At 36.1% G+C, this 15,897-nt stretch overlaps 2 protein-coding genes across 2 annotated transcripts in view; both read right to left on the bottom strand.

Moving 5' to 3' along the window:
• Nucleotides 1-6,598: 6,598 nt before the first annotated feature.
• On the bottom strand, nucleotides 6,599-12,526 carry LOC117621956 (ankyrin repeat-containing protein NPR4-like). Its single transcript, XM_034352480.1, has 8 exons — nucleotides 12,485-12,526; nucleotides 12,213-12,426; nucleotides 11,057-11,116; nucleotides 10,380-10,877; nucleotides 8,937-9,038; nucleotides 7,899-7,946; nucleotides 7,341-7,771; nucleotides 6,599-7,225 (listed from the first exon to the last, which is right to left on the bottom strand). The coding sequence occupies exons 1-8, from the start codon at nucleotides 12,524-12,526 to the stop codon at nucleotides 6,599-6,601; spliced, it is 2,022 nt and encodes a 673-aa protein (XP_034208371.1).
• Nucleotides 12,527-15,203: 2,677 nt separating this feature from the next.
• Nucleotides 15,204-15,897, bottom strand: part of LOC117621955 (ankyrin repeat-containing protein ITN1-like) — a 5,770-nt gene continuing 5,076 nt past the window's right edge. The window contains exon 2 of the mRNA XM_034352479.1: nucleotides 15,204-15,815. Within this exon, the coding sequence (XP_034208370.1) occupies nucleotides 15,204-15,815 (612 nt within the window). The remainder of the gene's footprint in view (nucleotides 15,816-15,897) is intronic.

Raw genomic sequence — 15,897 nt, 5'->3', positions numbered from 1 at the left:
GGGTGTTACATTGAATGTCTTAATTTTCTGGTTGGTTAAGGTTACATGTTCTTAAATGCCTATAAAAGGCCACTCCTCCTTCACATTTGAACAACAACAATACACTATTAGAATATCACATACCACAATCACCACCACAAACGAATTCTCTCCTTTTCTACTTTTATATATATTCTCTATTTTATATTATTATTTTGGCAATGATTCTGTGACTTAGATACCTATATCCATCTATGAACGTGCTCACAGCAGATCTTGAGTTTGTGTACAAGGGGTCGTATCTTGGAGTCTTGTAGACCGTCAGTACCTGCACATAGGGAGACTACAAAGGCTTTAGGACAGCCTCTTTGACTTGCTTTACCCTACTAAACTCACCTTCTTACTTATTATTTATTTTGCTTTTACTTACCTATTATTTTGTTTTCTTCAATTTCATTGTACCTTAAAAGCTTTCAAATTTGTTTATAAGTTATTTATAATATAAATGTTTTTGTGTTTGGCTTTACGGAAAAGGGAAACTATATTTTTTATAACATGAATTGCCCCCTTGAAATCCGTTGACCATAACTTTTTCATTAAAACTCCGATTCAAGCCCGGTAAGTGTCCACGAACTCGTGAGAGTGAGCTCTACGAAATAGTGCAAAGAAATTTTAAAAATTTATCACGAACAAAAATTGATCAAAATACCCATATTATGAAGGTAAAACTGTGATTTCACAAGAAATAAATAGAAAATTAAATAAATTCATGAGTATTTGTTACAATTTTTCTCGTAAGTAAACCATAACAAGGTCTATACGCTTATATTGGTCAAACATATCTAGTATTTACTCCTAAAGAGTGAAGGAGCTTGATGGTGCAGCGTTGCGAAGCATCTTCTCCTAAGAAAGTTAGAGCTTATCTCCAGGCTCCAACGTAACTTTACGTTTGAGGTATAGTGATAACCAAATTTGGTCTTGACATTGTGCTTGGGGCTTTTAGGTGAACATTAGTTATCAATAGTTTTGAGTTATTAATATGAGCCGAATCTTGCTTCACTAGCATCCGCAATCATACTCCTTATTTTTTAAAAGTTAAAATGTAGCCAAAAAATACACAAAGCTATTTTAAGAGCTCTCTATAAAATTTGAACTTCAATCATACTCCCTAGTTTAGCGAGTCATAAATATTATAAATATTTTTTAATTCAATATAATTGGTCCATCTCTACTGAAAAAAATAAAAAATAAAAAATAGTTAGCGTTAATTAAAAGTTTAAAATATGCATAAAACAAAGCATCATTAAGTCATAGGGAGCAACCAGAAGTCTTTTCTCTCTCCTCAAATTTAGGAGCTCCTAGAACCTATTTTAAGAGGTGGATAGGGAGCATGGTTGGAGTTGTATTTTTCCAATTTCTCCCTAAAATTTGTCTGTGGAATGCTATCAACCTTCTCTCTAACATTTTCTTTTGGAGTTTCTTACTTTTCCTCATGACATGTGTCATTCTCCTTATATTTAAAACTATATCATTAATGCATCATACAAATTATCTTTTGTTTTCCAAATTTACCCTTATTATTTGTATTGGATGGTAAATGTACACACCCTTAATTGAAAGTCAAAAATAGTCAAAAATAAAAAATCCGACCATAGTTATGGCATGAGGATAAGCGGGTCTCTCTCAAGGAGGGGGGGTTCTTGCTTAGGGTTTTGAGAAGTCTGGCAGTGGCAGCTGCCCTATGCAATCTTAGTGTTCTCTTTGCTTGGGAGTAACGGCAGTAACCTTTGGGCATACGAGGCTGATTTGGATTGGCGTCTATAGTACGTTATGCGAGTCGTGTTTGCAATAGAAGTCCATGTAGGGTTGGAGGAGACAAAATAACAGCGAAAACCATATATTGTTGGCAGGAAGAAAATTATCTTCTTGCTTGGGATCCAAAGACAACGACAAACAAGAAGTAGGGCTATGGAGGAACTGGAAAACAGGTTTGGTATGAACCTGCAACTCTTTGACAAGGAGCGGCAAGGGGTAATGATTGAAGAAGATGAGATTGCTAATATGATGATGGGTTCTCAGTTTACACTGGTGGCACGCGTTCTCACTACTAGAGCAATACACTGGGATGGCTTTGTGAGGACTTTCAAGAGTCTGTGGAAAGGCACAGATGAGGTATCTATTAAGGAAATTGATGATAACCGTTTCCTGGTTCGTTTCACCAACCAACGTGACATGCATAGGGTCTTGGACATGGAACCGTGGACGTTTAGAGATTCACTCGTCCTATTGGCTAAGGTGTGGACGAGTATCGATGCCATATCTATCAACCTTACTTTGGGCGCCTTCTGGGTTCAACTCCATGGAATACCACCACTGACCATGACAGCTGCTATTGCCCGAAAAATTGGGTCTTTGGTGGGGCGAGTGATAGAAGTTGATCAGACGGGGGATGAAGACTGTGTTAGGCATTTTTTAAGGGTGCATATACGCATTGATGTGTCACAAGCCCTTATGCGAGGCGCCTTTGTGGCCTTTCCTGAGGAGGGGTCAAGATGGGTTGATTTCTGATATGAGTTCTTACCAGAGTACTGCTTGATATGTGGTTGCTTAGGTCATCCAAGTCGAGTATGTGCGGAACTTGCTGAGGCTAACGAGCACTTTGACAGATGAGGAGATGACAGAAATTAGCTTTCAATGGATTGGAAGCAGAAATAGACTTGAAGGGGAGAAAACTGAAGTCGATGGAGAGACGATCCCAAAGTAGCAATACTATTGGCCAAGTCATGAGGAAAGGAAGTGATAGAGCACGGTGGCGCAGAGAGCCAAATTATGGTGATGGAGACAGTGTATTATGACAGTCAAATAGTGATAGATCTTCTAGTACATCGTGGAGGAGAACACACGAAGCAGAATTGGATGACACGGCCTCTTCTCCATGCAAATTTGTTACGGCATGAGCTAATTGTTGAAAGGAAGCCCAAGTTATGATTCCACGAAATTGTTGGTCATTCTGACCTAAGCATGAGCTAATTGTTGCTTGGTCATTTTGACCTAAGCATGAGGTGTTGCTGATCGTGGGGAAGTTAGGTGAGCTGATTCAAATGGAGCTTTCTAGCAGCCATAAGAAATAAATAACATGAAGTGGGAGTTGCAGCACTAAGCCTAAAGATGAGAGAAATTATTTGCATATGGAACTGTGTGTTAGGTGAAGTGGGTGTGGTTGGTGGACTCAATTGTATAATCTGATTTACCTAACCCCTGTGCCTATAAATAGAGTCTCCAAAGAGCTGAGATTCATTCAGAATTTATAATTCCATCATTTATATTTACATTTTACACAAAGAGAGGGAGAGTTGAGAGTCTTAAAAGGAGAGAAGAGAGAAGGCAAGCAGCCATGGAGATGAATCCTTTCCATCTCTAGCATGCTGTTTATTTGTGTAAATTTATCACATGAGAATATTCGCTTCTAGATCCTTCACTCTTTGAGCTTCATTCTCTCTCTTCCTTGATTCTTGTAAAATCAAACAGGAGTAAAAGAGCATGCACAAAGGGTGTTGGCCAGGGCATTTTGATGCCTAAGTTAGTTCAATTATATCTTTGAGAAACAATATCTAAAAAAGGGTATGGAGTTTTCCCCAAAATGTAGAGATTGAGTCAATTAAGGATTTGATTGGGATCAAATCACTAATTGATGATGATATCTCCCAAATATCCTAAATTGGTGATATTATCTTTTAATTGGTGATTATATTCCCAAATAAAGATAACATCTCATATTTAAGATAATATCCCTACTTTTAGTATCAATTAATTGATCAAATAAATGGGCTCAATTAATTGACCTAGGAGATATTCTTCTTGTCCACATAGCACCTCATGATTGGAAGCCGTATTATTTGCTCCCACACTGTTCCTATCTTCTTCTCCTCCCTTTGTCTTTTATTTTCTTCTTGTATTTCCTTAGCTTTACTTTGTCTTTCTATTTTAATAAACAGCTTGCTCGTCTTATATTATGTTTTAATTTTTCAAGTTTCAATTATGGTTTTTGTTCTTATTCATTGTGCTTATAAGTTGATATGCATGTTTGAATGCTTGATCACCATTAAAACTTGTATGTTAGCTATATTGGTTGGAATTAAGAGTCGACACCATATGCCTTAATTCTAATTGAACTATGAATAGGAAGAGTATGTATGGACATTCGACAACAAGGATTAGATATATGCTTGGTTGTTTAAAATGTTCTCCTACGTTTAATGGATTTCTAATGCTTGGTTTAGGTCTGACAAAAAATGATCTGATTAGGGAAATAGGAATACAAGGTTATGACCAAACACTATGGCTTAATCATATTTTAGAGAAAATCAAACTTTTTACTTGAATTGAACTTGTTAACTTATTTGCTTGATTTAGTTCTTTTCATTCTTTCCTGTTTTCTATAGAGAATCGAATTGTATCAATCTATCACTCCTAGTGGGATCGACCTCACGCTTACATATGCTATACTACCCTACGGTTTGTGCACTTGCGAGTATCACAAGTTGAGGATGCAAATGAATCGATACTATATATATGCATTAAACTATGATTTGTAGAAAGAAAAAAATGGCCAAACCAACAATGTTTCTTTTAACTAATATTGACTAGAAGTCTCTATGAGAATCAAGACAAAAAAACCTTCAACTCGAACTTCGAATGTAGAGTCTTCCTCTACACCAGCATCACCACTAATTAGGGTGTGGTTGGTGTGAAGTTCAGATTCCTCATCTGAAAAGTGGGATGCTTGATGTTAACATTTGCGAAATTATTGTGATTTCTGATACACCAAACTCTTTTTTTTTTTGGGTAGCTCTTTGTTGTTAATCCACAAAGAACTTTGGTAAATAGCTCTTGTGTTGTTAATCCACACTTAGAAGTTACTGCTTCAAGAACTTTGGGAGGTACTATACTCTCCACCTCCTGCATTTCATTGAACAAGAAAATAATTGATATATCGCCATGAACTCTTTGTTATTACAAATTATTTTTTGCTTTTTTCGAGTCTTTGTCCTTCCTCTAGAAATAATCTAACGATTCATTTTTTGGTGTTTGAAGTTTAATTTTGCAGATTCTGTTGTGTTACGACTTTTTTTTTTTTCTTTTTCTTTTCTGTGATTAATAGAAAAAGGAACTAAGGCCACGGTTGCTTTGGTGCAGTTAACATTCTTTTCTGTCAGTGAGACTCAGTTGTCAACTAAAAACAAAAGAAAACTTATTTTTGGTTAATAATGGTCAAAGTTCAGTTTAGTTTGTAAAGGAATACTGTCTCAATGTGATTTTATAAAAGAACAATAACGCTACGGGCACCAACTTGTTTATCAACTTTTGAATACCAACACATGTGGCACATGACATGGCAACCTATGTCATCTGCCACCTCATTTATTTTAATTACATAATTTGTTATATAAATAAAAGAATTTCTTTTTCTTTTTCTTTTTCTTTTTTCTTTTTTCTTTTTTCTTTTTTCGATGTGAAATTCTTTTATTTATTTAACAAATTATGTAATTAAAATAAATGAGGTGGCAGATGACATAGGTTGCCATGTCATGTGCCACATGTGTTGGTATTCAAAAGTTGGTAAACAAATTGGTGCCCGTAGCGTTATTGATAAAAGAATATCGAATTTTTTACTATTAGTAGAATTTGTAACAAAAAGAACGCACGAAATTAATTAATTAATTTAATATTTGACTTAAAAAAAAAAAATTCAAATACAAATATTAAATTCTGTTAATAATACCAAATCAATATTTAAATAATAATTCATTATTGTTGACTCAACCCCATGTATGCTTTTATCATTCCAAGGCAGCTTTCTGTGGCTACAAGTGTCATGGTGTCTTGTTGTTCCAAAACTTAATAAATGTGTTGAAAAGTGAAGCAGGAGTCTTAGATTTGGTGAATGGGTTTGACAAGGCTATTGGAGAAAATTTTGTTAATGTGCGACTCACTTATTTTAGTGTCCCAAAACTTTTAAAGAGGTTGTTGGAGATGATATGCGAACAGTCTACTAAAGTCTATATAGTCAAAGTAACAAAACAGTTCAATACACATCTAAATGGTCCTTTCTGTTTTGGAAGTTCTTCATTCAATCTGCCCTCCACCATTTCAGTACTCAGTTTACAAGATTGTGCGAGGCTCTCATTATGAATCTGTGCATTTTATGTGATGTGTGATGAGTTTAGATTAGTGAGGTTAATGTAGGAAGAAGGGATTGTTGTATAGAAAACATTTTAATTTCTCTAAAATTGTATTGTTGGGTTCCATTAATTAGGCAGAATTAATAACAATAAAAGGGGTACGAAATAATAGTAGAACTTGAAACGAAGGAAACTAAACCCTGTATCAAAGTTTGGCCATCGCATAAAAATTGTAGTTCAGGCCCAAAGAAGATACAAACCGGAACACGTATATCATTTTATTTCTTTGCACAAGTCCTTAAAACTTTCTTAGAATTGATAGAAACAAATATCAGCAAAAATGACATAAAAATCCAAATGTGAATAATCCATGTTCGAATTGAAATTGAGATATTGATACAAGTTCTTCCCTTACGAATCAGACAGATCGATTCATGTCACAAGACGTCTGTTGCTGCCAAAGGTTTGCCCTTTTTGGCAAATATTCCTGCTCCATAAGTAGAAATGAAGATCTCAACAAGGAGGGGAAATTGCATCCATGCAAAGGAGACGACAGGGGCACTAGCAAGTAAAATGACTGGAATCACAATCCATGAATTTTCACCCAACATAATAAAAAGGGTAGAAACAAACGCAACCATCATGGTGGCTATGGAGAAAAAGAGGGTGAAAAGGCCTATAATCATTTTCGTTGGCAATGATTTAAGGAAATCAGCTTCGGCATAGCGTGAGGTGAGGACTCCCAAAAATGTCATTACAGAAGTCGTGGAAGAAAAGAGTGATAGGGCATCAGAAACTATAAACACCTTAAACAACTTTTCATTTAAGAACAAGGGCTTGCCTGTATTTCCGTTGTTTCCACCTGGAACTGTGAATGCTGCAGTAAACATGATGGTAATGATAAGAGCACCTACAACCGTACAAGAGGTTGCTATCTCTTTCATTGATCTTTCTCCTTCTTTCGCCAACTCTTTGTGGTTCTTAGTAAATAAATCCCGTGCTGTCATGCCATCTGTAATATTTACAACCTCAAGAATCTTGGGAGGTACAATGTTTTCAATCTCCTGCATTTCGTTGAAGCAATTACTGATTTTCTAATCCCCGAATATATGCTTTTAGAGCAATAAAAAAGGAAAAGAATATTTTCTAATCCTTGAAAATGTGTAGAGAAATTCTGACCTTGAACCATTGTAATTCTCTCTGCATTTGCAATGCGGCACCTTGGATTTGATTAAGCTGTGCAACTGGGGATAAACTCGCTGCTGCATGTAGCAACGTATTGCTAAACTGATCTGTTCTCGTTAACAAACGAGGCGCTATTCCGGTAAATTTATATAAAAAGAAATAGACTTTTTCTTGACGACATTCAATGGCAAACTGAAGCATGCTCTTCCCATTTTCACCAGTGAGCCCAAACGCTGGTGGGTTTGCTCGAAATATCTCACGAACAAACTCAACATGCCCTTGTTTAATGGCTTCGAAGAATGCTGCTTCCACGACACTTCCTTGCAGTTGTTTACTACTTTTATCCTTTATCACTTCGCACATGGAATGTAGAATTTCAGATGTTCTTTCGTGGGTCCATTTCATCTTATATATGTGATTAATTCCTAGGATGGCATAAATAAAACAATATTAATTACTAAGACCAAAATAAGATTTAAGAGAATGAATAATTATACGTACTGAAAATCCAAGGAAATGATTAACAAAGTGTGGATATTTAACATTACGTACCAAAAAGTTCACGGGGATTTGGAACAAGTCCTCGCAGTATACCCATACCTATTGCAAATCGAAATATGTTTGCATTAGAGAATATTTTAATACAAATTTTGTGTGTGATGGTAACGTACAATGTCATTTTAATGTCATGAATTCATTCAAATTTTAATACATGTACAAATCATTGATTTTAAAATTTAAATTCAACATATAGATGTGGGAAATGCCATTTGGTCAGGACAATAAACCCACTTCTTACACCTAATTAGAATAAATTTATAACCGGGAGCCCAGACAAGGGGTGGGTCCCACGAGCCCAGGCAAGCCCACGGGCAAGTTCAGCCCGAGTTGCTGCCTGAGCAAAATGACACAATGCTACGTTAGCAACCCAAAAAAAATTGGAAAATAAATAAATAAATAAACAAAAATTTTCAGATATTTTTTTTTATTTATAAATACCTAGCCGTATCTTTAGTTCCCATACCAAAAACTCTATACAAATTCATCTCCTCATATCTCATGTGAATAGTATTTGCCATTGCCTAAGCCCATATGGATGGAAACAAAATTACAAGAGATGCCATTATTCATATGAATAGTGAAAGCCCTTGCCTTGCCTTTGCCCATAGGGTAGAAGTGCTCTTAAAAAGGTGGTACACAAGTTGCTATACAAATGTGGCATACCTAACATTGCTATTTTCTTATTAATGTGTCTGATAGGTTATAATGATAAATAGGTATTCATTAGTTAATTTTTTGTTGACAATACGCTATCTTAAACTACTCTAACGTTTGGGGAGGGACACAAACTTAGGTATAAGGAGAAAGGTATATTACCTAGTCAATTAAACTAACCCATATATGTTAAGTGCTTAGTAGGTTTATTTTAATAAATAAACCATGTATACTTTGATCACAATGTTAAGTTTTAACCTCAATGTTGATCTTCAAAACAATCAAAACTGGCCTTATTCAACCTAGAAATCAAAATTAAAAATAAATAAAAAAGACCAGTAAAAACCGTAATGCCACCTTTCGGATATATTATACCTGAGCGAACTATGAGATCCCTTTCATTAATTGGGCCATCTTCTCCTTTTTCAACATTTATGCGAATATCATAAACTGCTAAATCAGGTCGTACGTGTATACCTATCAAGTTATCAACACAAGAACAAATGCTAATCAATACGTTAAATGTTTCCTTTTGATGTAAGAGCTTTCCCCTATATATAGTGATTTTTGTGTCGTGAACATGGAAGTTCATGTGCATATATACAACAATAATGAATGAGTGATGGTATAAGAACACATTATTTTTACCATACCTCTTTAATACACAACAATAATAAATATGTGATGTTAGGAGAACATATACATATATTTTTTGGTTGGTAAATACTATGAGGTATCCTCACACTTGAATGGTGGGATTAATCTCCACTTGGAGTTCGGCTTGCCTCTGAACACAAAGTGCTTCAAACGAAAGAGAACATATTTTACTATATTGTATACTAGTACCGCTTTAATAGAAATAGGATATACCGATACAAGTAGAGGTTTCATTTTTATACGTGCCACACATCGTGGTACAATAATGTGGTTCTCTTAGCATTTCATAATGAAATTTAAGTAATTGATTTGTAATTCAAGTAGTCAACAGTAATTGATTTGTAATCATTTCTTTATCACCGGAGAGATGAAAATTCGAACTTATTTACTAGGCTTTGGGTTGTGTTTGGCTTTTTGCTGCAATCACTAGGGCAGAAGCCCAGCCATCACCAACTGCGGGCTCGTATCCAAAAGGTGGATACCAGCCACAACGGACTGGTGGCATTCTTGGAGAGTTCGTGGGTGTAGGTTCTGTGTGCGTCGGAAAGAGTCGGGTGTGGGGGTAAGTGCCCCGGGTAGGTTGGCTCAGGCGGTGGTTTGGCTGCTATAGTGCATGAGTTATTGATTAGGGGGGAGATAGAGAGAGAGAGAGAGAGAGAGAGAGATCTATTGGGCTTGGTCGGTGCTAGGGAGATCAAAACCGAGGGGGGGTGTGTTGCTGGGGTTGGGTGGGAAAATCAATTTGGTGACTAAGGTGGAAAGTGTGGGTGGCTGATATTGGGAAAAGTCCACAGGAGGTGTTGATTTTAATTTTCTGTTTTTACTTTCGTATTTTAATTAGACCAAAAAATAAATTATTATATGAAGTCCGAAAAAAAAAAATATGGGACATAACTTTAAATAAATAGTAGAGAGAATGTAATACTAACAGTCATAAATCCATTGTTGCCAAAATTTGAGATGCATTCCATTTAAAAATCCAGAGCGCATAGTAACGCACATTTGCAAAGGGGTCAACCCAGAGTAGTTTTTAGCAACGGCTAAGTTTGGGCAACGCCGAATTAAATCCAATGCAATATCTACAAAAAGGGTAGAGGAGGAGTGACCAGAAAAACGAATGAATCTTATTATATGGCAAAAGGTTACATTGGAAACACGTACCTAATTTTTTGGCCCTGAAACTCTCCGAAACAATCTCAGCGCCACCGCAGCCGTCGTCTTGCAACAGAGCTTCGAGTGGAGTAACAGAATAGAGGTAGCGAGCCAATTCCCAATGGCCGATAGAATAAGCCCGGACAAGTGGAATTATGTTGTCTGGAGGACATGGAAGGCTAATCAGTTTCTTGTTTTTTTCAATCATGCACTTAGCCAATTCTGTGATTCCTTTATTCGAAGCGTAGACCATAGCTGTTGCACCATTAGCGTCCTGTATTTCCAAGTCTTCCTCCGTCATCAACTCCACCAACGCTTTCGCCATATTTACATTCTCATACGAAACAGCCAGGTGAAGAGCTGTCGCACCTGATATTGAACCTCTTTCTCTGATTGCTTCGGGATTTCGACTAAGATACTCCTTCACTAAATCCCAATCGCCCCTTATCACATTAACAATGAAGGGTTGATGGAGGCCGAACTCATCGATATGGATACTCTCATTTTCTGCCAAGTTTTTATTGTTTTAATAAATTACAATTTGCTAAGAATGTCAGCGTCCAACTCAGTCAAACAAAATTCTTGAAAATTCTTGTCAGTCAGTGGATAAGTTAAAGATTAGATATTGAAGGGAAACAGAACAAGAAAAAAAAAAAAAAAAAAAGTGTTTACGAGAGATCACATACCATCATTCGACGTCGGATTGATATTCAAGTCTTCCCGTGGCACCAACGGAAACAACTCCTCTGCATCGCACACATGATAAGAAAATATCAATTAATTAAGTCAAAATGAGTAATTCTATAGACACTCAATTGGCATCTAGGTCCCATCTCTAAACCTTTTAAGGTGGTAGTGGATTTGGTCCACTTGCTTTTTCTATATTCGTTCGAGTCCATTGAGTTTTTAATTAAGGTCCATATGCTTTTATTTCCATTTTGGGCCATCGAGGTATAAATTGATGAAGGAAATACAACCATAATTTTATACTGGGGTTTTGATCCAAATGGTCTCTAAACTTATGCATGAGTTCTATTTTAGTCAACTAAATTTTTCACACCATTGGTCCTTCAACTTTCTCTTTAGTGTCAAATTGGTCCCACCAATCAAGCTTTATCAAATTTGCCATCAAATTGAGGGGTAAAACAATCAGTTTGGGCACTAATCTCCTAAATTGGCCAACCTAACTTTGTAACAAACATTTCCCTCCATAGCCATTACTCTCTCCTCCAAATTGAAACTCTATCCCATAAGAGAAACGTCTTATGGAGGGAAATGTTTGTTACAAAGATGGAATGGTCGTTTTAGAGGAGATTAGAACACAAATTGATAATTTTACCCCTTAATTTGATGACAAATTTGATGGAGTGACCAATTTAATACAAGAGAGAGTTGGAGAACCAATGGATTGAAAAATTTAGTTAGAGAATCAAAATGGAACTCGAGCATAAATTCAAGGACCATTTCAATTTTTTTTATTTAAAAAAAAGCATTTTATATATTTGCGAGAAATTTATGCTACATATGTCCTACACTCAATGAAAAAATTTGTTAGCAATCATTAACATACAAGTAAACACTTAAAAATTCAATTACAAACGCGTAAAGCACCCACAATATGAATATTCTACCTATTGTCAAGGACGAAAAATGCAATATAGTTTTACTCAGCCTTGTGCAGAGTCGAATAATGTTTACTCTGCAGCTGTACCTTCATAAAAATAAAAAAATGAAAATACAGTCGAACCATACATATATACAGATGCCGCGCTTCGTGATGTGCCCACCATTCTGTCAGAGTCATTTAGGTGTAAAACATGCATGCTTGTTTTGATTACGTACCTTGAGCTGGGTTTAGCTTTTCGGCCAAAGTATCCCAGGCAGCTTTGGCGGTCTCAGTGCCCCAGATTAAAGAGTAATTAGCAGAGCCGCAATATTTCTGGATTAGAATTAAAGCCTTGGCATCTTTCTTCCTCCAAGCCTTAAACTCAGCTTCACCATCTTCTGGTTTAGGAGGTTCGGTGGTGGCTTCCACAACGTCCCAAAGGATCTTCAGCTAACAAGTAGAGTTTAATACGGAAACTCCAATCTTCATAGTTATACTGGTTAAGAACTGGGGGATTAGGGATTGCACTAGTGACAGTTGTGGCTGCCATGTTCAATCTGCCAATTGACCCATGGTGGTATTATGTCAATCGAGAGCATAAACGTTAGAACAAACAAGAAAAAGAAAATTAAACAAACACACTCAGAGATTGAGTTGTAAAAAGGCTGCAGGTAGAAGCTAGCTTGTAAATTCCCACTATGTGCACATAGATATAGGCAAACTCACTTCTGACTTATAGATAACAAATCAGCGAAAGACCAAAAACAAGCCAATTAAAAAAGACTTTGGCTAAAGACTTGGAAAAAAGACTTGGCAATTAAAAAAGACTGGAAAAAGACTTGGCAATTAAAAAAGACCGACCCCAAGTATTATCTCAGTAAGGTATTAAGTTCAACACCTGTTATCTCACGAAGAGGTATATTAGGTTCAACAAGTGTTGCCTCATTATTAAGAGGTACTAAGCTTAAGAACGTATATAGTTCCTATCAGTTCAGGAACAAAACATTTATAAAGCATCTATATATTATTATATTATACCATCAATTGTTTAGTAATGGACTCAGATTCAAGAGTGTGCGGTTTTTCTAGTATTTAGGGCAGTAATTTCTTAGGGTTAAATATTTATTTGGTCACTGAGAAATTTTTTTAGTCAAATTAGTCAATGTGTTTTTCAAAGTTTACAATTTATAGACATTTCGTTATGTTCTTCCCATGATTATTTCCCCCAATTTGTTATAATAACATAATACACCCTAACTTGTTGAGTTAAAGGGAAGAAGATTAAAGGTGCTTCCTTAAAAAATAAAAATAAAAACTTCATTGAACTGAAGATAACAAAATGTCTATAAATTGTAAATTTTAAAAAACACGATGATCAATTTGGCTAAATTTTTTACTTAATGATGGAATTGAATTTTCATGTAGAATCCACTGACCAAAAAGTATTTAAACCTTTTTTAAATGTACTCCAAACTTTGGTGAGTAGTAAGTAGGGTCTTCATGAAAATATTTTAGGGCCGCCACCTTGATAGATAATGCGTATATGGCCTAGGAAGAAATATTTTATGCGTATAATGCGCATAACCTTGAAACCCATGCTTGCATTCAGAAAAACCTTGGGTATTAGTTAAAAGAGATAGACACAAAAATATACCATCAATTGCAACCATGTGTCTCTCGTGTATATTTGTTTTCTAGTGACTAAGAGAGATTGAGGGGCTGAAAATTTATTGAAATGTCAAGTGAGAAGAGACATAGATACAATACCACGAACTAGAAACATCAAAGCTAATTCTTCCAACTGCAGTTAACTTATCTACAAAGAAAGTGATTCCTTCTCCACTTTTCACCAGATGCAATAGGGAAGGGGAGTCCACTATGCATGCTCTCTGGCAGTGCAAGGATATAGACAAACTCACTTTTGATTTATAGATAACAAATCAGCGAAGAGCAAAAAACAAGCTAACAAATCACCAATTAAAAAAGACTCTGGCAAAAGACTTGGAAAAGGACTTGGGAATTAAAGATTATTGTTGGCAAGTTGTATAAAAAACGAAGATGTGTGCGCATCAAAAATAAATTTTTTAGTGTCAAACAAAAAAGAAGTATAAAAATGTTGCGCATGTTACTCAAATTCAATTGAAATACAAGTGTGAATCATCTTGTTTCAGTTACAGCCAAATTTACAGGTTGTATGTTAGTGTACATCCTAAAGCACCAAATTGAAGCCTTCGTCTTGTGCCACGTGTATTGTTCACGTGGGGAGTTTTGTGAAGCTTAATTGAGTTTATCCACATGGAGTCTCTGAAGGGAGCTATCATGGTGTCAGAGGAGCGCCTCTGATTATCATCGGCGATCCTTGCTTCGCTGCTTCATTCTCCGGTAACCGGTATTCGAATCTCTCTGTTCTTTGAGCTTGAGATTTTGCTTTCTTCAAAGGCTTCTGTGTTGACACATCTCTATTTTCTAGATTTTCGCGTCTTGTTCTTCGTTCTCTTAGAATTCTTGTTTGTGGTTGCTTTGTTCCTTTTCTGCAACTCAATTTCAATCTCTGTATTTTACTATGTAAACCCTAATTGCTTAAAATGGGGAAGAATTCTGTTACTCCGTTGGATTTGCTTCATAATGCATGCGATTACATTACACTGAAACTTGATGAGAGTAATTACGTTCAATGGAGCTATCAAGTGGAAAAATTTCTCGAAGTTCATCGCCTATCTGGATTTCTTGATGGTATTGTTGTGGCTCCTACTGATTCTAATAATGGTAATTCTAAGGAATGGGAAGCTATAGATACAACAATCTTGAACTTCGTTGCCGCTAGTCTTTCAGATGATGCTTTCTCTGAGATGATCAATTGTCATTCTGCTACAGAAGCGTGGACCACATTGACGGATCGATACACTTCGATCTCTGAGCGAGGGAGAGAGAATCAGAGTTAGAACCACTGTGTGGTTAGCCAGATTGGTGTGTTTAATTATGAGTGTTTGTGTAAATCATGTCCGCAGATTCCAAACACTGCATGATTCGCGTTCAATAATAGAATATCGAAAAAATAATAATAATACAGAGCGCTTGTGTAACTAACTCGAAAATAGAAATTGAAGTTGGATTGGATTGGATTCTACTGTAGGGTCCAACAAGCACAACACATACGTTGTCTTTTCTTTACAAGCTTATTGAAAAAAGTAACAACATCGAACATAAACATAAGATAACATAGGAATCTAAGGCCAAGGTTCGACATTCCTGTTAAAGATCCCTGCTCGATAAGTAGAAATAAATATCTCAACGAGGAAGGGAAATTGCATCCTTATGAACGAGGTAATTGGAATACTGGAAAGCAAAATGACTGGTATGACAATGGATGGTTTTCCGTCGAGCATAATGAAAAGGGCAGAAGAAAAGGCAATCATCATGCTGACGATAGATATAAAAAGAGTGAAAAGGCCTAATATCATTTTTCTAGGCAATGATTTGAGGAAATCATCTTCAGCATAACGTGATGTGAGAATTTCCAGAAATGTCATTACTGAAGTTGTGGAAGAAAATAGGGAGATAGCGTCTGAGAATATAAAAATTTTGAACACCTTTTCATTCAAGAATATAGGAAGACCAATATCTCCATTATTTCCTCCAGGAGCTGTGAATGCTGCAGCAAACATCATGGTCACAATGAGAGCACCCACAACGGTACAAGAATTTGCTGTTTGTTTCATTGACTTTTCGCCCTCTTTCACCAATTCCTTATGCTTCTTGGTAAATAGGGCCCTTGGTGTCATACGATCTGTCAGATTTTTAGTTTCACGATGTACAGGATGTACAATACTCCCCAACTCCTGCAGTTCATCCGCAAAAACTTAGAATTGGTGCATACTATGTATGGAAGAAAGATGCCCTGTCACCATTCTGGATTGCTCC

This window comes from Prunus dulcis, chromosome 3 (genome assembly GCF_902201215.1).
Source record: "Prunus dulcis chromosome 3, ALMONDv2, whole genome shotgun sequence".
Lineage (NCBI taxonomy): Eukaryota > Viridiplantae > Streptophyta > Magnoliopsida > Rosales > Rosaceae > Prunus > Prunus dulcis.
This window is presented reverse-complemented; position numbering and strand designations above follow the sequence as displayed.

Bases quoted from the DNA above. Each gene is read 5' to 3' on its own strand.
- LOC117621956 (XM_034352480.1), bottom strand. From the start codon at position 12,526: ATGGCAGCCACAACTGTCACTAGTGCAATCCCTAATCCCCCA. The intron at 11,117-12,212 runs GTACGTAATCAA...TGTGCGATGCAG, and splicing joins AAAGCTAAACCCAGCTCAAG to AGGAGTTGTTTCCGTTGGTG. The intron at 10,878-11,056 runs GTATGTGATCTC...AAAACTTGGCAG, and splicing joins CAATCCGACGTCGAATGATG to AAAATGAGAGTATCCATATC.